Raw genomic sequence first — 26,373 nt, 5'->3', positions numbered from 1 at the left:
GGTGCTAATTGGAGAATGAGTTAACTAATTGATATGCTCACAGAATGCTAGATGGTTAATAATACCTTATTGTTAGACAACGATTCTGTTGTCCCAGTGGTGTATTTGGTCCTTAGACTTGAGACACCAAGGATATCCTATATGAGTGCTCTACTCTTTGATATCATACTTATAGGTTTGAATGTTCCATATTTAGCACAACCAGTCATCGGGAGTAGCAATAAACCTTACGAGGCTATTGAGTGTCGATAAAGGATCATCCGCTCTCGGTGTCATGAGAGAAATATCTCACGTGTTCTTGCTTAGATAAATCCTTGGCCATGGTTATTCGGATTGAGAGAGAAAGAGCTCTTTGGGAGAATCCAATTAGAGCGAGACTTGAGTAAAAATCGTATTGGTCTGACAACACCATGTCCAGTATACGATCTTTGAGATATTAGATGGATGAGAGATTATAGGTACACGGTAACTGAGGAGTTCTGACTCATTGACTATAGGTACCTAGTACATCCGTAGTCAATGAGTCATAATAATTCACTGAGCCAAAAGGAGTTCTAACAGGTATGACTCACAGCCAACTCAATATTAGGCCTAGAGGGTCACATATATATGGTAGGTATTGTGATGAGTAGAGGTTCGGATATGAGATATCCACTTGAGCTCCTATCTTATTGGATATCCAATAAGCCTCTGAATTATTGGATCCTATGAATGAGATCCAATAAGGGCCAATAAGAGATTATTGGATAGAGATTCACTAATCTAAATGGCTTGGATAGTTGGATGGAGATCCAATACCCAATAGGGTAGGATCCATTATGGTTAAGTTGATAAAGGACCTCTATAAATAGGAGGGAACCAAAGGTTCATAGTCTAGAGCCTCTCTGGGTTGTCATCTCCTATTCTCCTCCCCTTCTTTACCTCATATAGTGGGCCTAGAGATTTAAGGAGCATCATCGCAGCCTTGTTGTGTGGATCACCGTTAGAGAAGAGAACACTTGACTCTTCACCCTCTCCTACAGATCTGTAGGGATTCAGGAATATATGATCTCCATAGGTAACACAATATATCTCACACGGGCTTTTCAGTTTTACGAATTTTACGCTCCAATCTTCGCACGACGATGAACACATCTTTGGGAAATTTGGAGATTTTGTTTTATGTTCTTTCGCTGCGTCTGTGATGTTACCCCCTAGATTTTCCTACAGTGGTATCATAGCCAGGTTGTTCATACGAAAGATTGGTTTTGAATTACATGTGTTATGTTTTAGTAATACTTTAGATGTCAAAATTATTGATGTAAAAGCAAGAAAGGACAACAATACAATCACAAGATAAGATTTGATTTGTATTTGTTTTAGTAATACTTTAGATGTCAAAATTGTTGATGTAAAAGCAAGAAAGGGCAACAATACAATCACAAGATAAGATTCGATTTGTATTTGTTTTCGAGCAATACAATCACAAGATAAGATAGAGAGGATAGAGATAAAGAAAAAGAGAGGCCAAAGATGATACGGTAAATAAAGAGAAAGAAAGAAAGCTTTTAAGTGTTTTGTTACCTTTTTATAGTTATTGGGCAATTTGATGAGTTCTCAAATACCATTTTAGTTATTGATTTTAACTTTTCTTTTATTACATCATATTACTTTTTAGAATGATTATTTTTAATAACTTATGAAAATAATAAGGAATTCTTTTGATTTCTATATCATAATCTGATTCTCGTAAATATACCACATAATAATCAGAAATTATGTCTCCTTTCCTCTTGAGATTTCTCAAATCTGTCAATTGTAGTTGTTTAACAAGATCATTAGCAATGATATCAATATTATATGGGAGTTCACTATTATTATTTTATTATTCACCTTTATCAAATCATTTAATGATTTAAGTAACAATAATCTCTCTAATGATGTTAGAGGAGTATCAACCTATATCTCCTCAATGTCAAGATTAAATTTTGATATTTTCATTCGCTATATTTTAGAATCTTACATTACAAGATTTAACTATCCTTGTACCATAATTAGAATAATAAAATATGCACTCCTTTGGATTTATTTGGATAAATAATGAAATATCCAGAAATAGTCCTTGAATCTAATTTCCTTTTATGTGAATTGAAGACCCTAATTTGTATAGGATAATCCTAAATATGTAAATATCTTAAGTTGGGTTTCTTATCGATCCATAAGTCAAAAGAACTTAATAAAATTGGCTTACTAAGAATCTTATTTAAGATATACATAATCGTTCTTAGAGCTTCTCCTCATATTGATTCAGGTACAAAAGAATAATTTATCATTCTTCTAGAATTATAAGAACATAGCATATATCCTCAAAATTTATCAAATAAAGTATCTCTAGGCGTTAGTGATAAATATCAACTACTATCGCTTTTGCTTTGAGATGATTCCTTATAATGATAAATATTTCATTCTCTTTTGGTTTCCATATTAAAATAAATTTTTATTATTGGTAACATACATTGAAGCGTTAGAATCAATCCACCAAGTATTAGAAAAAGATTTATATAATATTTTATTTAAAATATATAAAGGTCGGACTTATACCTATTGAATCCTGAATATTGATAATGAAATCAATTGATGAGTTTATAGACTAATAAGCGTTTGAGATAAGTGACATAGGAGAAATTTCGATCATTGAAAAATAAATCGTTGAAGCAGAAGAAACAAACGTTGGGTCGGAGAGTATCATATCAGAGATTAGACATCGGGCTAGAGGATTAGTCGACGTGCCAAAAGATAAACTTTGTGTCATAAGTTTGATCATCAGGTCGGAAGGCGGGTATTGCGCCAAGAAGACTAGATGCAACAGGAGGTTAACATACCGATGGATCGGGCAATATGCTGAAGGAAAGGATGATGCGTTAAAGGTTTGGATGAAGTGTCAAATGAACTAATGGCATGTCGGACAATGTACTGAAAGCTTCATGATTGTAATTATAGTTGTTGAGTCTTGATCAAACTCGTTTAGAGTCTAATTGAATTGGGTTTGGGGTATAACCATATCAACTTGAATAGGAGCCCATTGGACCAGAACCAGAGCTGAATTGGGCCTATTAAAAGGCCAATTCAGTAACCTGAAGTTAGGCTAGGCAGTAGTACCACCTAGCAAGCGGTGGTACCACTAGAGTTTAGGTTCCCAAGCTATCAAGCGATGGTACTACCTGGGCAGGTGGTGGTACCATCAAAGCCCTAGTTCCCAAGCTCTATCAAGCGGTAGTATCCCCCAACGCAGGCAGTAGTATCACCAGTATCCCAAAAACCCAGATATTTAAGTAACAACAATCTTTCGAATGATATAGGAGTATCAACCTATATTTTCTCAATGTCAAGATTAAATTTTAAGATTTTCATTCGTTATTTTCTAGAATCTTATATTACAAGATTTAACTATCCTCATACCATAATTAGGATAATAAATTATGCACTCCTTTGGATTTATTTAAATAAATAATAAAATATCCATAAATAGTCCTTGAATCTAATTTCTTTTCATGTGAATTGAAGACCTTAATCTATGTAACACAATCCTAAATTTGTAAATGTCTTAAGTTGGTTTCCTATTAGTCTATGACTCAAAAAAACTTAATGAAATTAACTTACTAAGAATCCTATTTAAGATATACATAATCATTCTTAGAGCTTCTCCTCATATTGATTATGGTACAAAAGAATAATCCATCACGCTTCTAGAATTATAAGAACATAGCATATATCCTCAAGATTTATCAAATTAAATTATCTCTAGACGTTGGTGATAAATACCAACTACTATCGCTTTTGCTTTCAGATGATTCCTTATAATGATAAATATTTCATTCTCTTTTAGTTTTCATATTAAAATATTTTTTTATTATTGGTAACATACATTGAAGCTTCAAAATCAATCCACTAAGTATTAGAAAAGAATTTTTATAATGTTTGATTTGAAATATATAAAGGTCAGACTTATATCTATTGAATCTTGAATTTTGACGATGAAATAAATTGATGAGTTTATAAACTAATAAGCATTTGAGATAAAGTGACGTAGGAGAAATTTTGATCATAAAAAGATAAATCATTGAAGTAGGAGAATCAGACGTTGGGTCAGAGAGCAACATGTTAGAGATTCAACGTAAGGCGAGAGGATTAGTTGACGTGCCGAAGGATAGACTTCGTGCCATAAATTCGGGCATCAGGTCAGAATGATCAGGTATTACGCCAAGAAGATTGGATATAGTGGGAGGTCAACATACCGATGGATCGGGTAATATACCGAAGGAAAGGATGATGCGTCGAAGGTTTGAATGAAGTGATAGATGAACAGATGACATGTCGGACAACGTACTGAAAGCTTCATGATTGTAATTAGAGTTATTGAGTCTTGATCGAAGTCGTTTAGAGTCTGATTAAATTAGTTTTGGGGTATAACCATGTCAACTTGATTATGAACCCATTAGACCTAAATCAGGGCTGAATTATGCCTATTGAAAGGCCAATTCAGTAACCTGGAGTTGGGTTGGGCGATAGATTTCAAGGAATTTATGAAAATATATTTTATCCCAATATTTGATTACAAGATCATTATAAACTAAGGATTCATATTAATTATATATAAACTATTATACATAGTTAAAAGGATAACTTTTTTTAAATCATACTGAGTTTATAATTATCAAGAGAGAAATAATATCCTAACAATTATAAGTAAATAACCCAAATTTCTAGAATGGTAAGAAAGTATGTATTCTTAAGATCCAATTATCTCTACGCATAGGTAACAAATACCAACTACTATCGTTTTCACTTTAAGATGATTTCTTATAACAATGAATAGTCCATACTCTTTTAATTTTGATATTAAAATAAATTTTTATTATTGGTAATATATATTAAAACATCAAAATCAATCCCCAAAGTATCAAAAAAGGATTTATGTAATATTTAATTTAAAATATACAAAAGGTCAGACTTATACATTTCCCTTATAATTCTTTTTCACATTATTTTCTTGTCATAGAAGCAGTATTTTATCGTGAAGATTTTTTTATAAGTTTATATAATATTTATAAATTATTTTAATTTTCTTTTAATTTTACCTACTCCTCAAGTAATATCCAAAATATTATATATATTTTTTTTATTTTAAACTTATTTTTTTCTAAACATATATACTAATTAGCTCATTAAAATTTTATTTATCTTTAATTTTATTATAGTAAATTTTAAATAAATCAAATTAGGAAGAAATATTATTAAAAAAATTATTAAAAAAAAATAAATGACTCATCATGCCTGAAGATGCCCTCGAAATTCGATCGACCGTTAGCCAACAAACGAAGGATCTATGAGAGGTTGAGGCTGCAAAGAGTGGCAAGCAAGGAAGGCCTCGACATCGCAATGAGACGCCGTGGCACCCTCCATCGTTGGGTAAGGAAGGAGAGTTTATTCTCCGTTGCTCGGGCTTCTCTCACCTTTCATTACCACTATGCAAAAGATATCTTATTCTATGTGTCACTTTTTCTTTTATGAATTCTAGACTGTGATTCTTAACCTTATCTAGTAAGCACAAATTCATCATATCATAAATATGAGCATCACCAATTCTTAGCTCTTCGGTGGGTGACAAATCATAACATATCACGATATCTAAGTGGGGTTCAAAAGGACTCACCATCGATGAGTAGAAAAAAAATCTTGATGGTAAGGATGTGGGCATCATTCATAAACAAGAGCTTTTGTGTTTAGTGTTGAACTTGATCGAGCAGCCCAATTTAAATGTGTCAATCATAGAATCTGATTCTACATATAAAAATTGTGTTCGTTGGAAGATATAGCCTTCTCTTTTTGACCTCTCAATACATAAATGTATTTGTTTCTATTACTACATATATATAATGTGATTGCATCGGATGTCGTCGGTGTTTGGTGTTGATTCCCAAATCGGCATGCTTGGGGCCCTCTCACGAGATCACCGGAATCCAGCGCTTGAAAGAGACCGGTTTTGCCGACACGATTCAATTATACTGACACTGATACGGGCACATGACATTAACTACTTGCTTTTTATTCATTCCATTTGTCTATAATATTATTATTTTTTACAAAATTAAAATAAAATATTTGATTTGAAAATTTTATAACTAGATTGCATGAGATTTTGAGTCTTACATCATCATCATCATCATCAAACAAATATATTATAGTACATTATTTTTATTTTTATTTTTATTTTACAAGGTGAACTCCTAATATATATATATATATATATATATATATATAAAGTGGATGTGGTATATACTAATGAATTATTATTATATGAGGACTTAGTCTAATATACAACCAAATTAATATTTTATTTGTTATTTTGCTGTAAAACATTTTTCTTGATTATTAAGATAGCAAGAAGGCTTGATTCATCCACTTCCCAGTGATTAGGTTGTGGATAAAAACTAAAACAACTAAGGAATGGTGTGATTTATATTCTTGTACAAATTCAGACATTTACATGGTCTTCTTATCTTTGGAATATAATTCAAAAGATGCAAACATGATTCAAACCCCGTATAGTATCAGAAATTCAAGAAATTCTGATTATTTAAATAATTATATTACTATTTAAATCTTAATAAAAACAAATATCAAATGAATGTATTTATTCAAATAGTAATTCCATTAATTTGTCAGCATAGAATCCTAAAGCATATTTTCATTTAGGATTCCTTATTGATTTAATAATTAATATACAGTCCTCCTCAAAAGATAACAAAACTGTTGATGCTCCCTTTGATTTGATGTTTTGTCTTGTTTATATCCAATTAGATATGGTCTTATGGCACAATGAACTTGAGGTTGATGTTGTTTTAGTTGCGACTTTTAAATCAATCAAGTCCGGCCAAACAAAGTTGTCCTTCAGTTGTTGGAGCTAATTTCTTGCTTAATGCCAAATGTTTACTAATAAGACACCCTAACATAAGATTTTTCCACTTGTTTAATACATGTCTTTGAACATATAAACTTCCAATTGATTTTGGGCACTGGACCTGTGGATATCAATTTTTTATCCATGAGAAGTACAACTTACGTATTGCAAACTTGTTATTTTCTTGAATTGGGGAAAACGTAGTCAAAGTAATCAATTGCAGGGCCACAATTGCAGCTAAATGGGGTACGAGTCACTGTCACGTAGCTTTGCATGCAAGATAAAGCGTCCTAAAGTCCACAACAATAGAAAGGAGAGTTAATGTGGAACAATAATGTTTAAAAGAAGGTTGCATGTTATTATCGATTTATCATGTTTTGTTAGATAGATCTTATTATTGGAAGACTAAATTAAACCTTATGTTGTTGATTGAGCTGGAGTGGTGAGAGGTAGAGGAATTATTAATAAATATTTAAATACTCATAATTTAATTAAAAATAATTTTTTATATAGATCAATAGTAAAGGATTTATGGAACTGATCCTAAATAATTAATTTATTATATTACATAATTTTTTTTATTAAAATATGTTAGAATATTATATTTATATAGGTGGATTATATCTTGGTAGAAGGAGAAATTGAAGTAAGGGATTTAACAATGTTAGTGTGTATATGATAAGATGATTTTCCTAAAAAATATTTTTTGGGTATTTCTCATACAATTAACCTCATTTTAGATTTTTTAAATCATACCCTTTACTTTGAAAAAAATCAAAATTAACCCTTCTTCACTTTCCCTTCTCCGCCCTTTTTTTACCGTTGCTACTCCACCATAGTTGGCTATCCTATCGGACCCATCATTGACTCATCCTTCTTGCGTCGTCACCCTACGTTGCCTTCGTCATCACCTATATGTCTTGCACTACCTTTCCTATCCATTGCTACATTAAAGTCGTCGCTCGTAACCCTTTCGATTCACATAATACGCTTAGGTTCGATAAGGATATAGGAATGGAGGTGAAGACGATAATGAAAGAGGATCAGAAGGAGGAGAGATAATTTAGAACGTCTTTCAATTATGAGTATGGTTTAAAAAAAACCAAAATATGAGTAATTATTTGAAAAATACCTAAAATAAAGATATTTTATTGGGAAATCACCCTATACTATATTATGTGTTCTCTATGAATAATTAAAATTTAATTTCTTTTGACCAACTTTGTAATATTAATAATTAATAATAATTTATTGTAAAATAATAATAAATCTAATAAACTCGTACTTGTAGAAAAAATAATCATGAACCGTCTATTAAAAAAAAGGATTTGATAGAGTAAGTTTAGCCAAACCTGCACACCGATTACATTTTAAAAAAATTTAAGAAAATAATCTAATTCCAATAATTAGAAACTTTAAACTATCTATTAATGGAGGTGATGGATTTTAACTTTGATATATGAAATACTTGGATCCCTAGACATTCCCTATGATTTAACAATCCAAAACCTAGATCTTTCTCATCTAATAAATAAATGCATTATCCTATTGCAACTCTTATTTAATTTAATTAAATGAATAATATATACATTGGTAAATTTTTTATAAAAGTTTGAGACTTATTGTACCGTGCCCCAATGTTAAAAATTTTATAAAATAAATCTTTTCATAAATAATTATTTTACGCCTAGCTTGCATCGAATTTGTTGTCACCTCTGCCCTCATTGTGCTTGCCCATGACTCTCGCATGAGGAAGGAGATGACACAAGGGCTATTGCGACCTTCACAAATCCTGCTAACCCTTATCGGATCCAACCCTACTCGTGTGTAGGCAGCGACGAATCGAATGAGGTTAGCAAGGTCTGTAAAGGTAGTAGCGATCCTAGCACCTTCCCCCCCCCTTCTTTCCTCACATGAGGGTTCACAAAATGGGACAACTAAGCATCAGGTAGAGGAGGCAGCCCTATGCACGGTAGAAGGTGGTGGCTAGGCTCGAGTTTAGGGTTGCGAACAATGATGATGACGACAAGGATTTAGTACGACGACGATGACTCTGGCACCCCTCCTCCCTCGTGTGAGTTGTAGACAATACATGTAGGGGTAGAGCCAACAAGGGTATCCAATGTAGTGGTGTTGAATCCTGAATTTTGATGATGAAAGTAATTGATGAGTTAATAGACTAATAAGCATTTGAAATAAGTGATACAGGATAAACTTCGATCATGGACTTAAACCATCGAAAGACAAATCATTGAAGCAAGAGAATCAAACGATGGGCTGGAGAGCATCATGTCATAGATTGGACATCGGGCCAAAGGATTGGTCGACATGCCGAAGGATGAACTTTGTACCATGAGTTCGGGCATCGGGTTGGAAGGATCGGGTATTGCACCAAGAAAATCAGATGTTATGAGAGGTTAACATGCCGATGGATCAAGCAATATGCTCAAGGAAATGATGATACGTTAGAGGTTCAAACAAATTGTCAAATAAACATATGACATGCCCTGAAGGCTTTATGATTGTAATTAGAGTTGTTAAGTCTTGATCAAAGTCGTTTAGAGTCTAATTGAGTTGGTTTTAGGACGTAAATATACCAACTTGATTAGGAGCCTATTGGGTCTGAATCAAGGTCAAAATGGGCCTATTGGATTGTCAATTCACTGACGTAGGGTTGGGCTGGGCGGTGGCACCACTAGGCGCAAGTGGTTGTACCGCTTAAAAGTTAGATAGCATGAATTGTGTTTTTTTAGGAATCCCGATGGTAGTACCATCCAAGCAGGCGATGGTACCGCTAGAGCCCAGATTCTCAAGCTCTATTCGATGGTAATACCACCCAAGCAGGCAATGGTACTACCAAAGTCCAAATTTCGAAGCTCTATACGGTAGTAGTACCACCCAACGCAGGTGGTAGTACCGCTAACATCTCAAAAACTCGAAGATTTTATTTTTTAACTCTATTTGAGGCCTATAAATATTACACTTATGCTTGTAGGATGCAAATATGAAAACTTATGATTTGAAGTGTGTAAACTCTCTTAAAAAATGTTAAGTATCTTCTTCCTTAAGTTTAGATGTCATACTAAGGAAGTGTGTGGTTTTCTTGTAAAAGAAAAGTGTGAAAGTTCTCTCCTAAACTTATAAAAATAAGAAATAGTTATAACAAGGGTAATTGATCTTCATCCATTAAAAAGAAGATCGGTAATAAAAATCGATAGTCTCAAGGAAAAATGAATCGAGAGTGGATGTGAGTCGGGATGACCGACCACTATAAATGTAATTTATATTTTTTTTATATTTTTTCATATTATTACTAACTAATTTAGTTGCTCATTATCCTTATTCACATTCTAAGTTAAACGATATTTTTCGATTAAAAATTTTCAAATCAAAACTCCCCCTATTGCATGACCAAGACAACAACCATGTTGGATGCACGTGAAATTATTGATGTGTTTTTTCTCATAATTATATATATATATATATATATATATATATATAATATTTAAACAGTAAGTGTCTTGCGAATTTTACAAGTGCATATATAAAAGGCAACAAAACACTTCCTATCTTCTGCCTCTCTTCTGCCTTTCTTTTTTTTTTCTCTTTATTTACCGAATCTTCTTATCTTCTGCCTCTCTCTATCTCTCTCTTGTGATTGTATTGCTCGAAAACAAACATAAATCTGATCTTAACTGAAAAGATCAACACAGAAATAGAGATCGAGAGAGAGATTTCTCTACATTCGGATTTAGTCGCAGCGATAGTGATCGGAGAACAGCAGTCGGAGAGCTGTGGAAAGAAACGACGACGACGTGAGTGGATGATTTCATCCTCTCAATTACTGAGAAAGAGAGACAGAGAGGAAGAGCAGTGGTTAAGATGAAAGGGTACGGCGCCGCCGCCGGCGTGGTCTCGACGGCAGCGCAGGCGGCGTCGAAGCGGCGGTCGAAGGGGCAAGCTGCGGCCGTCTTCGTCTTGGTCTTCTTCTCGATGCTTGTTCCCCTCGTCTTCCTCCTCGGCCTCCACAACCGCTTCCCGTCCGGTGCGTGATCTCAGATCTGCCTCTCCTCCTCCTCGTTAAAACCCTAATGTCGCCCTCAGATCTCGCCGCCGAGGTGTAGCCCCGGCGCCGTCTCGGTCCTACTGCATTGCGCGGTGGAGCTCGGGTTCTTGGTGCTCCTGATCCGTGGTCTGATTGGGAATCATGGACTTTGGGTGGTTCCTTTTGATTGCATTGTCTGTTTCTTGATCTCAAAATCTTCTCTGAGATTGTGAGGTTTCTTAATCAGCATCTGTCATTTTCTGCAGGATACCTGGCTGACGATCGCTCCCAACAGGTGAGCAAATCAGCTAGGATGATGCTAGGAAATTGTTTTGATAGGTTTATTTCACCTAATTTCTGGTTTTGTTTTATCTCTAGGAAAGCAGCTTCGAAATCTACCATCACGTGGATCGTGGTGAAGAGAAGAATCCCTCCGAGGTTCTCTTCTCCCTCTTTTGTCTTTCTGTTAGTTGACGCGATTGTTGATGAGGTTTTACACTGCTTTTGTAACTGGGCTTTTGTGTTGGCCATCCCATTTCACAGATGATTATAACATATTGGTTCTGGCATTTGACAGGATGATCGGCCGTTGATTCATAACGTCTTAAACAATTTTGTACCAACCTTCCAAGAGGTTCATCCTACACATAATTATTAGGCTTTTAACTTTGAATATCTTGACACTTCGTCATTTTTTTCTAGTGCATAGAAAGATCGTGTCTTGTAATCTTTTCTTTTACTTATGCTGCCTGCATCTGCTTGTTTCAAACTTGTTGAAATCAGAATGCAGTGAAGGGGAAAATGACCAGGAATATATTCTTGTTATGGATGTATTAATCTTTCGTCCTATCTGCAAAATTATGTAATTGAAACCAATCTTGTATATTTCCATGATGCTTGATGCAATGATTTGTTTCTTTTTTTTAAATTATTGGGCCATACACTGTTTGAGTTATACTTTTCACCAAAGATGGAATTGTTTTGATGTTGCTTGTTGTCAGTCACTTACAGGAATGTCTCTAAGTTATAATCTCCATGATCAGATAAGCATGGGGATAATTTAGTTTAGTTTATTATTTATCACATGTCGAGTTCTTATACGTTTGTTGTTATACGACCCTATCATGTAAACATGATGTGGTTCTGCTGGTTACTGATGAATACATAGTACTTTTTCAGCTTTCAAATAAAGATCGGATTAGGGTACCTTTTTCAGCTTTCTTTCTGTTTGGCATTGATACTGCAAAGCATTTTTTTTCAGCCTTTAAATTGAGTTAATAGTTGTTATATCTCATCTAATCTTCAATTAGGTAGTTTGTAGCTTCTCTGGAAGGTTCTGCATGTATGTTCTTAGAGAAAATTAGTAAACTTGATATTGAGAAATGCCATCATGAAGTTGTCTTTTCTTGTGCATGATGACAAGGGTGAAATACCTATTGAGGAGACAAATTTGAGATTGATAGCCTATCTAACCTTTATCTTCAATTTTTCATAATCTTTTTCTGTTATATCATTTCTTCTTTTTCATACTAGTGGTATCTTGCACCATACATCATTTTCAATCCATGATATAACTTCAAAATATACTGTTGCATAAATATATTGCTGTAATTGTTGCTTTTAGACTTACCGTCTGCAACAATTCCATTTTTAGAGTATCCATGCTTCAATATTCCTGTTAAAAGACCTGTGCTGTAATGACAATTGCTATTACTTCTCTGCTTCAGTAGTTTCTGAAAAATGCTTCATTATTATCTTTGATCTTAGAACTTTTTAAATTTCCATGACATATTCTAGGTCATCATTAAGTTTACATGGTTCTATTTTTTAAAAAAAATTAATATAATTCTTTGCCATTTTAGCACATAATATATAAATTTGTACACATGAGTGACAAATTCCTAGGCAACAGATTCATAAAACCTCATGATATTAGTTTCTATTAGATATTGGTTCTTTGTCATCCTAGTGGAGCACCATAGTTACTGTTTAGCTATTATGTCTGACCATTATAGTTGATTTGAAGAATGGGGACCTTATGGTCATGTGTTTTTATAGCAGATAAATTGATATGCTGGATTATGCTTCTTGACTTTATTTAAGATTCTTGATGAAGTTGAGACTGAAAGGAAAGACTAGTTTGAGGTTGAGAGGGGCAGAATGTTAGTGATCCTGGTGTTGAACTTCCATCTTTTGTTGGGAATAGATTAAAAAATATATTCTGAAGTGAGTTGCCTGCTTTATTGTTGTATGTATGGAGATAGGTTGAGCAGGACTTCAAGAAGAAGAAACATTTCATGGTCTACACATTAAGCAAAAGCAGAATTGATAATAAGACAAAACATGGATCATATTATCTAATGATTTCTTTCAAAGTCAAACCAAAGAGAACATTTTGGATCTTAAACAATTTATTGATATTTAAGACTTGGAAGATGGTCCTTCTAAGAGTCTTGTGTATGACCACAATTTTGATGATAATGAAAAATATTGAAAATAAATTAGTGGTTTTGACATATAACTGAAACAAAATACTGGACAAAATCAATGATTGTATAGGAGTTGTAAAATGTTCTAGAAGTTTTTGTATATAGTCAAGAAGTGGATTTATCATGAAGACAATATGGTCAGGAAGTGTGCTTTCTTGTTGATAATTATCTCTCCCCAAAAGATCAAGAAAGTTAAAGCCACAAGAAACTCTTCCGTAAATGAGAACAAACCATTTTAGGAAATTTTCTTTTTTATTTTAAAATGTATGGGGAAAAATCTTTCTTGCAGTTTGACGAGTTTTATACTTGCCACTCTTTATTTTAGGAAGCCTCTTCCTATCGCATCATTGTTGTCACCTCATCTGCATACCATGACGTTGCCACCACTTCCTCTTTGTCTGGCCTGTCATTTCCTCCTATTGTTAGGCTTCCTCTTCCTCCTTCATCTCCTTTTTTTCTGCCAGTTCTCTTTTTCCTCCTCTTCCCTCCTTTGCTCATTTTTCCCTCTTTCTTTCTAGTTTATATGGTAACAGCTATGCCTAGTTTTGATATGATCCACTGAGTTTCAATACCGAATTTTCACAAATTGATGTTGATATCAGTTACCATGTAGTTTTGATGAATAATTGCACTATATCTAGTAAGATTTAAAAACTCAGCTTCGGTGCTGATACCTGTTGATTGAAAAACCAGTATGGTTCTGATATGGCCAAAGTATGCTCGGTATCACTTGGACCAAGAGAAAAGGGGAGAGAAGAGGGCAGGAGGAAGTGAAAAAGGAATTGGAGGATAAGAGGAGGCTGTGATGCGTACTGAAGGAAGCAAAAGCGGCAATGAGGGGAGAAGATAATAGCTGCAAGCCTGCAACTGGAGGAGATGGATGCCAAGGTGGCAGCAACATAGGTGGAAGTGAAGATGAGGTAGTGATGTCTACTGAAGAAAGCGATAACAGTAATGAGAGGAGAAGATAATAGCTGCAACTGGATACCAAGGTGGCAACAACGTAGGTGGAAGTGAAGGTTGCAACTGTTGTGAAGGCGATAGTGGAGGTTGGGCCAACAGTGGAGGGGAAGGTGGTGACCGATGGCAGACAAAGCTGTAGATGGTAGTGGACAAAGCTGCAGACAACAACAGATGAAGCTGCAGTAGTGGACCAAGCTACAGACGGCGGTGGATGAAGTTGCAGCGGCAGACCAAGCTACATATGGCAACGAACCAAGCTGCAGACACGGGTGGATGAAGCGCTAGGGTTTTGCTGGGTGGGGTGCATGAGGAGGGGAGGGGTGTTAAGTTGTATTAGTTGGTTCGGTTGAACCAACTTAGTTGCCCAGACTGAACCACTTGTGAACTTGGCTTGGATGCACGCCTGAGGCGCCCAACGCTTCAGCTCAGGCATGCGCCTAAGGGGCGCCTTCTTCAATCGCCTCACCCGGACCAGCAATGCTCATTTCCTTGAGCCTTGATGTCATTAATCATAGTTTTTATTATGTTAGTCCCTTCTCATTGTGAGTTGGGAAAACCACTATGGTTGGCTCCTATATCAGTGTCACTATACCCAAACCTCCTTTGATATCCTCTGTTACTATTTGCTGCATCCCTATGCTACCTAGATTGCATGGACAAATAAATTATGTGTTACTGTTTGGGAGGAAATGGGAAAGGCGGTGAAAACAAGAGATGTACTAGAGACAGTGTATATGATGAGGGTTGGAGGGTGTGCATCGGTATCTCAAAGATGTATAATAAAATTGGAGGGAGCTAAGATGCTAGAATTTTCAAGGATCTTTCCTTGAGGGAAGAATGTATCCTCCAAGAAAAATAGAAAAGAGTCGAGATAGAGAAGAATACGAGAAGTGAAAGAAGAGGAAGAGGAAACGGAGGAACTACAGACTCACAAGACCTCTAGTTGTAGGCTCTTGTTTCTTCCCTATCCTTTTGCTAACCAAACTCGAACTTAACTCTTACCATCACATAAGTTAAGTGATAAAAATTTAATCCGGCATCTGATCCCCTATTATAGAACTTGATAATTCTTAGACTAGGACTTTAGAGACATTCTAAAGTTGTCCCTAAAGACAAGGAAAAAAAAATATAGGACTTAGAACTCCTAATCCAAGCAAGATTAGGACTTATATTTGAGACTCAGTTTGGTCTTGACTCGGGCATTAACCTGCATTTTGGATTGAGGAAGGGACCTTACCACCACCAGGATTAAAGATGTGGAATCTGCTTCTTTGCCAGTTGCCTTTCCTAGATCTTTAAATGATATGACCAATTAAGTTGAATTTTGAATAGATGAAGTAAAACTTCAGATTGACTTGACTTGGGTTAGGTTGGACATGCAATGGATTTTTTTCTTGCATTTTTATCAGCTATTTAATTTAATTTTATTCTTTTTTTGGATAATTATTCTTCTAGGATAATCAATGGTCAATTGTAGCACCTGTAAAATGGAGAATCAAACTTTTGCAATTTTGCGATGCATTTGTATCTGAAAAAGGTTGTCTTTAGAAATTATCTGAAATTTGTGCCAGTTTATTATATGGTTAACTAGTATTTATAAAAATTCTGAAAATGGAAATTCTTCTATTGCTTGTGTATTAGGATACTGAAAGTGTGTCTCCCGATAAAGAATTGTACAAGAGAATCAATGACACTGTTAGTTCTCCATCTACTTCAGAACCAAAGGATGCCAATTCTCAGGCTGTGTCGAAGGATAACGTGCCCAATTTGAAAGGTGCAACGCCCAGCCCCAGTATTATTATAGGTGTATTCTCATTTCTACCGATGATTTATATATTTTCCTTTTTTTTCTCAGTCCTCTTTTTTGGCTGAAGATAACTGACTCTTATTAATCATTTGCAGGTCCACCTGTAGAAAATAATGGTGTTGCAAAAGAAACTTCATCTCTGCCTAACAGAGTAAGCATATCTTATTGGCTAAAGATTTATGCAATCTTGTATTTAAGAATGATTTGGTTGATCTATCCAACTGATTGGTCCAGTGTATTAACAAGTTGTAGCAGAGAAATGTTTTTCTTCTATTCTTTGGTGAACTGCTAATTTCCCTTTATTTTGAGACGAGAATTTGTGTTGAATTTGACCATGTTTCCATCCTCGACATTTATGTGAAACAGCTTTTAGTTCTTTATGCTTTATGTTCTTATTTGTAGGCTTTACGGAATTCTTAGCTTTTGTATTGTTGCAGACTGATGTGAAATCTGGGAAGCATGACCATTCCATAGGTTCAAATGTTGGTGAGACCGAGAGATCTTGTGAACTTGAATTTGGGAGCTATTGCCTCTGGTCCAAGGAACACAGAGAAGTAATGAAAGATTCTGTTGTGAAGAGACTCAAGGATCAGTTGTTTGTGGCAAGAGCTTACTATCCAAGCATTGCAAAACTTCAGGGACAGGAAAACCTGACACGTGAACTGAAGCTGAACATTCAGGATCATGAGCGTATTCTTAGTGAAGCAGTTTCTGATCCTGATCTTCCACCATAGTAAGCAATATGTGATAACCTCTGGAAATTGTCTACTTGGGTTAGAATCTCTTTGTCGTTTGTGATACATTAATTAGTCTTTTTGATCCTGATCTTCCACCACAGTAACAATATGTCATAACCTCTGGGAATTGTCTTTTTGAGTTAGAATCTCTATGTCGTTTGTGATACATTAATTAGTCTCTTTGATTTTTCAGAATAGTGAATGTGCTGCTGGCTTATAAATGTTCAAACATTCATCTTTGGCCCAATATATATGCATACATAAAGTATGAATTACATTAGATATGTTGTCATAGAGACGAATCATGAAGTTCCATCCTCAAATAGTTGGTAATTTTGGCTTGTTCTTGTTGTTGAGATAAATTATTTGACCGCAGAAACTTCAACATTCTCCTAACTGATGAAATGTTGATTATGCTACTTGAAATTTTAATTTTTTGGTTGATTAAAACCAAATGTTGAAGTTCTAATGACCCACAAATTTTGAATGTTCTCTTTTTCTAATTAACGGCTCATATCCTAGTTTGAGTTCAAGTTCTTCACTGCAGTTTTCATTGAAATAACCTTTAGAAACTCCAATGTAGATGTTGCGTCACTTTTTTTATTGTTTTTTTATTGTGAATTGTTTCTGAAATTTGATATTCTACCCTTTCAGCATAGAGAGGAAGATACACAAGATGGATCAGGTTATTGCAAAAGCCAGATCATGCTCTGTAGATTGCAATAATGTTGACAGGAAACTAAGACAGATACTTGATCTGACAGAAGATGAAGCTCATTTTCATATGAAGCAAAGTGCATACCTTTATCAGCTTGGTGTCCAGACCATGTCCAAAAGTTTCCATTGCCTTTCAATGAGACTGACAGTAGAGTATTTCAAATCTCCGTCGGCAGAGATTGAGCATCCATTTGCTAATAAAATTGATAATCCAAGTTCTCAACACTATGTAATCTTTTCAAGAAATATACTAGCATTATCGGTAACAATTAATTCTACCGTAATGAACTCCGAGGTATGGCATCCGAATCTTGATTTTCTCTGGTTTTGAACATGAAGATATTATTCCCAATGTTGTCAATGATATTACTTTTTGTTACAGGAATCTGATAACATGGTTTTCCATGTGCTCACTGATAAACAGAACTTTTATTCTATGAAGCATTGGTTTGCTAGAAATTCTTACAGAAATGCAGCAATTCACGTCTTGAACTTTGATGAGCTTGATCTTAATCATTTTGTGGGGTTAGATTTGGAAGCACTGTCAATGTCTGAGGAGTTCCGTATCTCCACTCATACTATTGCTCAACCATCCTCTCTGCAGATGAGAACTAAATATATTTCAGTATTTGGTCATTCCCATTTTCTTCTTTCCGATATATTCAAGAATCTAAAGAAGGTAATCGTTTTGGATGATGATGTCGTTGTCCAAAAAGATATATCATTCTTGTGGAATCTTGATTTGGGAGGAAAAGTAAATGGTGCCACAGAATTTTGTGGGGTCAAATTGGGTCAACTGAAATCATATTTGGGCACCAGTAGGTACGATGGTAATTCTTGTGTCTGGATGTCTGGACTAAACATAATTGATTTGGATAAATGGAGAGAACATGATATCACTGGAATGTACAGACGATTTCTCCGTGAGGTAATTGCTATAGATCAGATGTTGGTTTACTTGAGATTTTTGCCAATGTTTTAAAATTTGCTATAGCGTCTGTCAGGTTCCTTGGTGCACCTAAGCTGATCCACTTCAATTTAAATGGAACTTCCAGATGATAATGATATATATTGATTTTGACTATATTTTATTATCTAATTCTTTTGCTTTCACTGTGGATGACAGTTGAATCATGAAAATGAAGCATCATGGAGAACTGCAACACTTCCAGCAAGTTTACTTGTCTTTCATGGTCAGATATATTCTCTGGATGATACTTTGTTTCGGCAAGGACTTGGTCATGATTATGGAGTCCCCGATGAGACTGTAAAAAATGCGGCAGTATTGCATTATGATGGCAACATGAAGCCTTGGCTTGATCTCGGCATTCCAAAGTACAAGAAGTACTGGAAGAAGTACCTTACGCAAGAAGAGAGGTTCATGGATGAATGCAATGTTAATCCATAACATCAGCTGTTGAGGCATAGGACCATAATTGAGGCAAAGACTAGGTGACAGAATCTTGCTTGCTTCAAATTTCAGTTAATTTCAGATATTGGATTTTGAGACATTGTATCCGCAGAGTACAGCAGAGGCATCAGGTACTTCAACCGTCGAGAGCCGTCCATAAAATTGGAGAAGTTTTTTTTTTATTTCTGATTAATGAACATCCATAGGCTGCTCGACAACGAGAGCATTGGTTTAGTTTTTCGATTCTCGACAAGGAGATGGGAAAAGAGACTGGGGTGTAGGAAGATAGTCTACAAAAGTAGTATGTCGCAGGTAAGTTCACGTATTAGCCGATTGCATCATTCGTTTGTTATATAGTCTGAAGTTTAATGGATTGGCACCTCAAATTGGATCGATGCCATCCTTGGACCCGTGTAAATTGATTTTTTTTTTTTGCCCTACTTTTTTATTTTCAACCCTTGTTGTTCAATTTTCTTTTGCAATAAGGGTATAGTTGGTGTCTCGTGTCTGCAATTCTTTCTTTTGAAGTGCCAAAACTTGCCTGGAAAACTTGGTTAGTCAGAAATGATATTGTATTTAGTATTCTATTGTTTAATTATTATTATTTTTTAATGTAATTTTGCTGTGTCCATTTTTTATCTGCATTTTGGAAGTTACCTTTCGCTGCACTTGCTGCCGGTGCTTCTTGTTTACTTTTGGCGTTAAAGACAAAAGAGAGCACAAACGCATTGCACCTGCCTGCCAAAAGTGCAATGAGATGGTTTTGATGTATTACGCGGCACCGACTTGATTTCTTTCGTTCGAACCTAATTAAGATATGCCACACGATTGTGATTTATTAGGTCCACCTGATTGTGATTAACTAGTTCTATGATGGGACTGTCCTCACTGTTTTCTGTAATAGATTATCCATCGGATCTGGCTTTCGAGGCCGAGCAAAAAAAATACATGTAGGATGATGCATTTAATTGTTTTGGGCTGGTTTATATGAATCTCTCCCATTGGAACAATTACCAGTTTGGTTACGTTCGATCGAACATTGCTGCAGCAAAATTTCAGGCGGTTTATCTTTATCGGTTCAATTTAATTTTGAACCATGAGAATGTGTTCTTTGGTTGCTGACTCGATATGAAGATTTTCTTACATGAGCTTTTTTGTTACACGTACACCGGAGATTAAATCTGACAGGTAACCAATTTAATGAACAACTCGCTTCACTAGGAATCCGAATTCCATGTATTGGACATGAACATGATTTTAAGCTGTGAAGCTCAAAATAAATAAAGAAATGATAAACTCAAAACACAGGTACACGAAATTAATTAAAAGAAAAAAGATAACCCACGGTAAGATAATAAAAAAAAATCAAAAGGAAACTGAAATATAATCTAAGATATATAATATAGAAAAATTATGAAAATAATAAATAGAAATAAATTTAAAATCAGGAATTAAAATAAAAATAAAAATTTAACCTCAAGAAATTTTAAAGTAGACAAAGATATTAAGTAAAAACAAAAGGTTATATATGAAAAATAATTCTCCTAGACAGAGTAAAATAAAACAAATCCATCATTCGGACATTAATTTTTAAATTTTAAAATAAAATAATAAGTCAGAAGATCAATTTTATAAACTTAAAAGATTGAAAATAACAGAAAAAATATATATATATAAGAAATATAATTTAAAATAGATAAAATAAAATTTTTAAGAATTGCTAAGCGTTAAAAATTGTGAAGGATATAATTACAATTAATTTTTAAATATGATGCATCTATAAAGAAAATGTCAAGAGTCAAATTTAGGAAATAAAAAAAGTTAAAATGACAATCCCAAAGAGTTTGAGTGATCTTGGACGGACATCAAAAAGGATACTGTTCTAAAATATGAGACAACGAATCCTTTTTTTTTTCACCTAGTTTTGAATTTAACTATATATATATATATATATAAATATATATATATATATAGCCGGTTACTATTCATTTATTTAATGCACCTATAGTGTTCTATGTTACTGTAATTTTTTTTATTCAAAGATCGTGTAGTCTTAATCATTGACTTTATTATAGGTTTTTGATACATCATAAAATAAATTGTATGAGAGTTTATGTGGCTCTAAATGACAATAAGACGACAAATCCTTTTTGCCCCCCATTTAGTGTTAGTTTAGTTCTATATATTTGTATTCACTTATTTTGAGAAAATGACAATAAAATAGTGTGAGCGATTACGTGGCCACAATATTTTTTACATTTACATTTCTGATTACTAAGTCGAAATGTTGAACCTCTTTTCAAAAGCACTATAATCGATTTTGTTCAATATTAAATATATTTAATTAATAAATTGATCCAATTGAGTTGGAATTCAACGATATCCAACCATCCTTTTTTTTTTTTTTTGTTCCGAGGCACTTTGATCTGATCGTCGTTTTGCAAATAGAAGATTGGAAGGATTCTCCGGAGACCAAATACAAAATGGGGTTTTTCCTACGAAATCATCCCATGTAATTTTTATGCCATGATCCATTCTTTTTACTTTTATACAAATTCAGCTTAAACTAAGAAAAGATTCAGATATTCTTTAAAGAATATTTTTTTTTCTTTTTACGAGGACTGTTTTTACTAAGTTTAATTTTAGTGGTTGATCGAGAATCATTTTGAAAGAATGACAATAAAAAAAGGTTTACAAATTATTTAATTATATATATAATGTAAATGATAGATGACAAAGATGGGATTCACGATCTTATGATAATTTATCAAAATCTTTACTTCATAAGTCAACTAACACTAGTCATTAAACCAAGATATTATGATTTTTAAAAATATAATATAATCAGTTTGATTTAATAGTGAATTGATTTAGTTGAACATCAACCGAGCGGAATTTCATTCGGATCCAAACACTTTTTTTTGTAGAAATGAAACATTTTGTAAAAAAAATCAGGAATTGATACCCTATGTAAAAAAATATATAAATGCAATAGAAACCAAGAAAAAGTCAACATATTCTTCCGACTTTCTTATAGATGAATTTTTATAAAAAACTTTATGTTTAAGAATTTCCTAGATAATACTCTTTAACTTTTTTTTTCTTCAATAATGACCACTATGTTTCCGTAAATCACCACTCTACGAGAGCACATTGATCTTTATCGATCCCCACCTAACTAATAACAAAAGCATAACCTTTCTACGACCAATTACTAAGTTTACCTCCCTCTTTCATCGTTCACAAGCAATGATGAGAGGGGAGGAGGGGGGTCACGAGTAACGACGAGGATACGCTCGTAACCTCCTCCCTTACCAACGATCGATGGCAAGAAGGAGTAATTGACTCCTCCGTGACCGACGAAGGAGAAGTTCCGATGCTAAGTGAAAAATTCTTAAATTTAGAGATTTTTTTTCAAAAATTCACCCGTTTCATATTAATGAAATATTTTAAAATGTTAAGCCTAACAAAAAAAAAAAAATGCAAATATATCAAATTCTTTAGAAAAATGGTCTTCATTAATGCGGAGACTGTGAATCTTTACATGAAGCCAAACCAAGTGCCGACGAGCTGATAATGCCCATAAAGATCAATCTTCACACCACTCTCATTCACACACAGTACAATGCACCGCTAAGCCCGGCGTCTTAAGTGTAAGGAGGCGGCTTGGGGAGGCTGGCGACCGCCCCGCAGAGCAAAACCGTGTCCGGCAGGCTGTACTCGTCCCTGAGCGACCGCGCCGGTGACTGCACGCTGATGTAGAGCTGCTGGCCCAGGTAACGCCTCTCCCACAGCTCCGACCTCAGGTTCCACATCCCGGCGTTGTCGAACGTCAGCATGATCGCCGTCCATGACTTGGGGTACACCTGAATCGCGTGCCTGCTCACCGCGTCGAGGAGGTTGTACCGCTTCCTACTCTCCGGCTTCCACTTCCCTGGCCCCATTCTGCTCCCCATGATAAGCAAATGGCGAGTCAAATCGGATCCATGAGCGAGTCAGTGAGAAGGAGAGAGGAGACAGATGAAGTACCCGACGGCGAAGAAGGAATAGCCATCCAAGTGGTAGAACTGCGGCCCCTTCTCAGGGTTCTCGAAGATGACCTCCACGAAGGTCCTGAACTCCACCGTGATGACGTTGGGGGCCAGGTTGACCGGACCGCTGCCCTCCCGCGGCTCGTCGCCGGTGAGGTTGTACTTGAAGAACTTGTCAGCGACGCCGAAGTATTCCAGGTGCTTGAGCGGGGTGTCGACGTCCACGTGCGAGACGCCATTGAGCGCGAACCGGCTCTTGCCGCCGACGACGGCGCGCGAGTTGGCGAACTTGATGGTGCGGGTGATGTTGATGCTGCCGTAATGAAAGGAGCCCTGGGGGTTCGGCCGGGCGGCGCTGGCGGTGAGGTTCCATCGGAAGGAGCGCCACTGGTTAAACGACCAGGCCCAGCCCGTGGGTGCCTTGGGGAGGACTGCCGACGGCGGGACCTTGGAGCCAGCGTAGCGGACGATGCCAGTGGCGGAGAGCTCCTTCTTCATGAACCGGGTGGACGCCACCAGGTAGTAGTCGCCGGGGGCCTGGTTGGCGGTGACGAGGACGGAGTAGCACTGCCCAACGTGGACGTCGAGGGAGTCGTACAAGTTCTGCATGGTGTGCGACCCGTCGATCTCCACCAGCTCCATGGAGTGGCCCTGGATGCGGAAGTTGAGGGAGGCCCTGATCCCGGTGTTGCAGATGCGGTAGCGGTAGACCTTCCCGGACTCCATTACGAACAGCGGCTTGCCGTCTTTGCCGGTTCTGTCCTTGCCGGTCTTGCCGTTAATGATGACGCCGTCGGGGAGGCCGATGCTGCGGCCCGCGTCGAGGATCCCGGCGAGAGCCTTGTGGTCCTTGGCATACCAGTCGCCGATGAGGACGGTGTAATCATCGGCTGGGGGGTCGAATGGCACCGGGATGAGGAGGCGACTGTTGATCCGGAGGCCACCGAAGCCACCGGCAGCCTTGTGCATGCCCAACGACGGGAAGTAGAAGAAACTGCCGATCTGGTCCTTCACCTGGAAGTGGTAAGTAAAGTTCTTGCCGGGCTGGATGGGGCAGTTGGTGCCGGCCAGACCGTCTTGCCACGAGTTCTTCCTCTGCTGAATCCCGTTCCTGCACAGACCAACGACAAGCACATGTCAAGCACCGATCGACGACTGGGAGACAGCGAAGATCGAGAGGTGACACTGACCAAGAGAGAAGGAAGGGCTGATCGAGGTTGTTGAAGACGTTGATGACGATGTTGTTGTTGGTGGTGGAGTTGATGTTGGGGCCGGGAAACTGGCCATTGATGAGGATGCCCTGCTGAGGGACGCCCAAGGGGGCGATGGTGCCGTAGGTCACGTTCCACGTGAAGAAGAGGTAAGGGTCCTCGGCGCGGACGCCGGAGAGGCCCAACACCAAGCACAGGGCGATGAACACGGCACCCGACATCTCTCTCTCCCTCCCTCCCTCCCTTCTTTAGCCGGCCTGGTTAACAGTGTCTCCCTCGGTCTCTCTCTCTCTCTCTCTCTCTCCCACCTCCCTCTCTGTCCTTTCGGCTGCAACAGCTGAAGGATGTGAAGAGTGGCAAATGGAGAGGAGGAAAGCTAGCCGGAGGCCATTGGAAGATCCCAGCTACCGCTTGGAGAAGATGAAGTGGAATTGGCGGAAGGCCAACTGGGAGCTTCGGTCTTTGCTCCATGGCCGCGACCTGGTTTTATAGCTGGCAAAGAAGACGCGGTTGGATCGATGGGTGGAGCAATTTGGGCCTCCACGACCGGTCAAACCCTTCTCTCCTTCACCCGTGCTCCTCTCGATGCTCTCCTCTCGCCACACCATCCATGCACGCTCCTCTTTTCTTGCAGTTTATATAGGATTACTTTGGACTAATGGAAGTACCAACACGAGCATGAATTCTTTGATTGTTTCATGAGGCATTTAAAGAGGCTACAATTCTGTCACTTGTGCAGAATTATAGAATGAATATTGCACCGAATATTTGTAAATGTCAATAAATAGCTAAAGTGCATGTCTAATAATGGATTAATTTAAGCGTAATTCTATTGTATTTGTCGAATCATGTTGTATCGAAACTATAATCTCGATGATTATTATAATCAATAATCAAAGTTTTACTGGCTAATAAACTATGCATACTTACGATGCATAAAATACTTTGGAGAATTGGACTTAGCATCTTATCACTCGGATGCCTCCTTCGAGCCATAATATTAAAAAAATTGGATCTATTAATTATATAAGGTAAAAAATCATGATTCGAGTTCAATCGAATTCAAATAATTAGATGCTTATATCAAATTCGAAATCTTCATGCATGACCTCTCGATACGGATGTGCAATCTCAAGATTTTTAATTGGATTTACCGGAACCTTTTTGTACCGGACACGAATTGCATCCTATGCTTGTTATTTTTGACACATATGTTGTATGAGATCAGACAGACCAACCAAGCACGTCTTAATATTTAATTTGAGATTAGGCCTCGTCGTGCACTGCTTATCATTAGGATGATTTATATAAAATTCTATATATGTAAATAATGTTCAATGAACATAAAAATTTTGATAATAGAATTCACGAATTGTTTTTGCAATATTCTTATTAATGAAACATTTTGTGCCGTTGGATCTCATACATATATGTTAATTGTGTAGTAAGGCAAATTATCCAAACAAGCCCCAAGTTTTTTTTTTCTTTTTTTTTTTCAAAGAAACATCCCCGTTCTATATATTCTCATACAGTGTCTCTTATTTCTTAAAATATAATATTACCTCTTATCTCAGTCTCGTTATCTCGTTGTAATTATCTTTGTCTTTTGTTGTCGCTCGTCATCTTCGTCTTATCGTGTAATGCATTCTTTATCACTATTCATCTTCACTCGTTTTCATTTTATTGAGTATGCTTTTGCTCTTGTCTCATCATGTTAAGACATTACAGTGATAAAAGGTAAAAACGATAAGACGAAGATTATAGATAATATTATCTTTTAGAAAAATAAGGGATACTATTCGAAGGTAAATGAAAAAAGAGACATTCATTGAGGAAAAAAAATAAAAAAGTTTTTTTATAAATTTTTTTTGAGGAATTTGCCCTGTTTCATATGAGCATCATATATATTATGCTAGACACCTAAATAGGGGGGCTTTAACCGCTAAATGCATTATGTTCACGTACTGTCATTAATGTTGTATTTTGCTACAGAAACTTTAATTTTTTAGTCTCCATACGCAC

At 36.3% G+C, this 26,373-nt stretch overlaps 2 protein-coding genes across 5 annotated transcripts; one reads left to right on the top strand and one right to left on the bottom strand.

The window, feature by feature from the left end:
• Window positions 1–10,517: 10,517 nt before the first annotated feature.
• LOC135581887 (probable galacturonosyltransferase 7) lies at window positions 10,518–19,747 on the top strand. 4 transcript variants are annotated; one of them, XR_010484386.1, is made up of 11 exons: window positions 10,520–10,985; window positions 11,252–11,280; window positions 11,364–11,423; window positions 11,563–11,619; window positions 16,079–16,241; window positions 16,340–16,395; window positions 16,682–16,977; window positions 17,636–17,993; window positions 18,081–18,626; window positions 18,825–19,240; window positions 19,316–19,747. XR_010484386.1 is itself a non-coding variant. In XM_065094961.1 (10 exons), exons 1-10 carry the CDS (start codon window positions 10,823–10,825, stop codon window positions 19,104–19,106), a joined length of 1,980 nt encoding a protein of 659 aa, XP_064951033.1. In that variant the 5' UTR covers window positions 10,519–10,822; the 3' UTR covers window positions 19,107–19,747. The 4 variants fall into 4 exon arrangements, 3 of the variants coding, with proteins under 3 accessions (XP_064951034.1, XP_064951033.1, XP_064951032.1); XM_065094961.1 differs by having other exon boundaries at window positions 10,519–10,985; window positions 16,079–16,211; window positions 18,825–19,747; XM_065094960.1 differs by having other exon boundaries at window positions 18,825–19,747.
• A 2,994-nt stretch (window positions 19,748–22,741) lies between these two features.
• LOC135604910 (L-ascorbate oxidase homolog) lies at window positions 22,742–24,795 on the bottom strand. Its single transcript, XM_065094558.1, has 3 exons — window positions 24,331–24,795; window positions 23,139–24,251; window positions 22,742–23,054 (listed from the first exon to the last, which is right to left on the bottom strand). The coding sequence occupies exons 1-3, from the start codon at window positions 24,570–24,572 to the stop codon at window positions 22,757–22,759; spliced, it is 1,653 nt and encodes a 550-aa protein (XP_064950630.1). The 5' UTR covers window positions 24,573–24,795; the 3' UTR covers window positions 22,742–22,756.
• Window positions 24,796–26,373: the final 1,578 nt, after the last annotated feature.

Source organism: Musa acuminata, chromosome BXJ2-2 (genome assembly GCF_036884655.1).
Source record: "Musa acuminata AAA Group cultivar baxijiao chromosome BXJ2-2, Cavendish_Baxijiao_AAA, whole genome shotgun sequence".
Lineage (NCBI taxonomy): Eukaryota > Viridiplantae > Streptophyta > Magnoliopsida > Zingiberales > Musaceae > Musa > Musa acuminata.
This window is presented reverse-complemented; position numbering and strand designations above follow the sequence as displayed.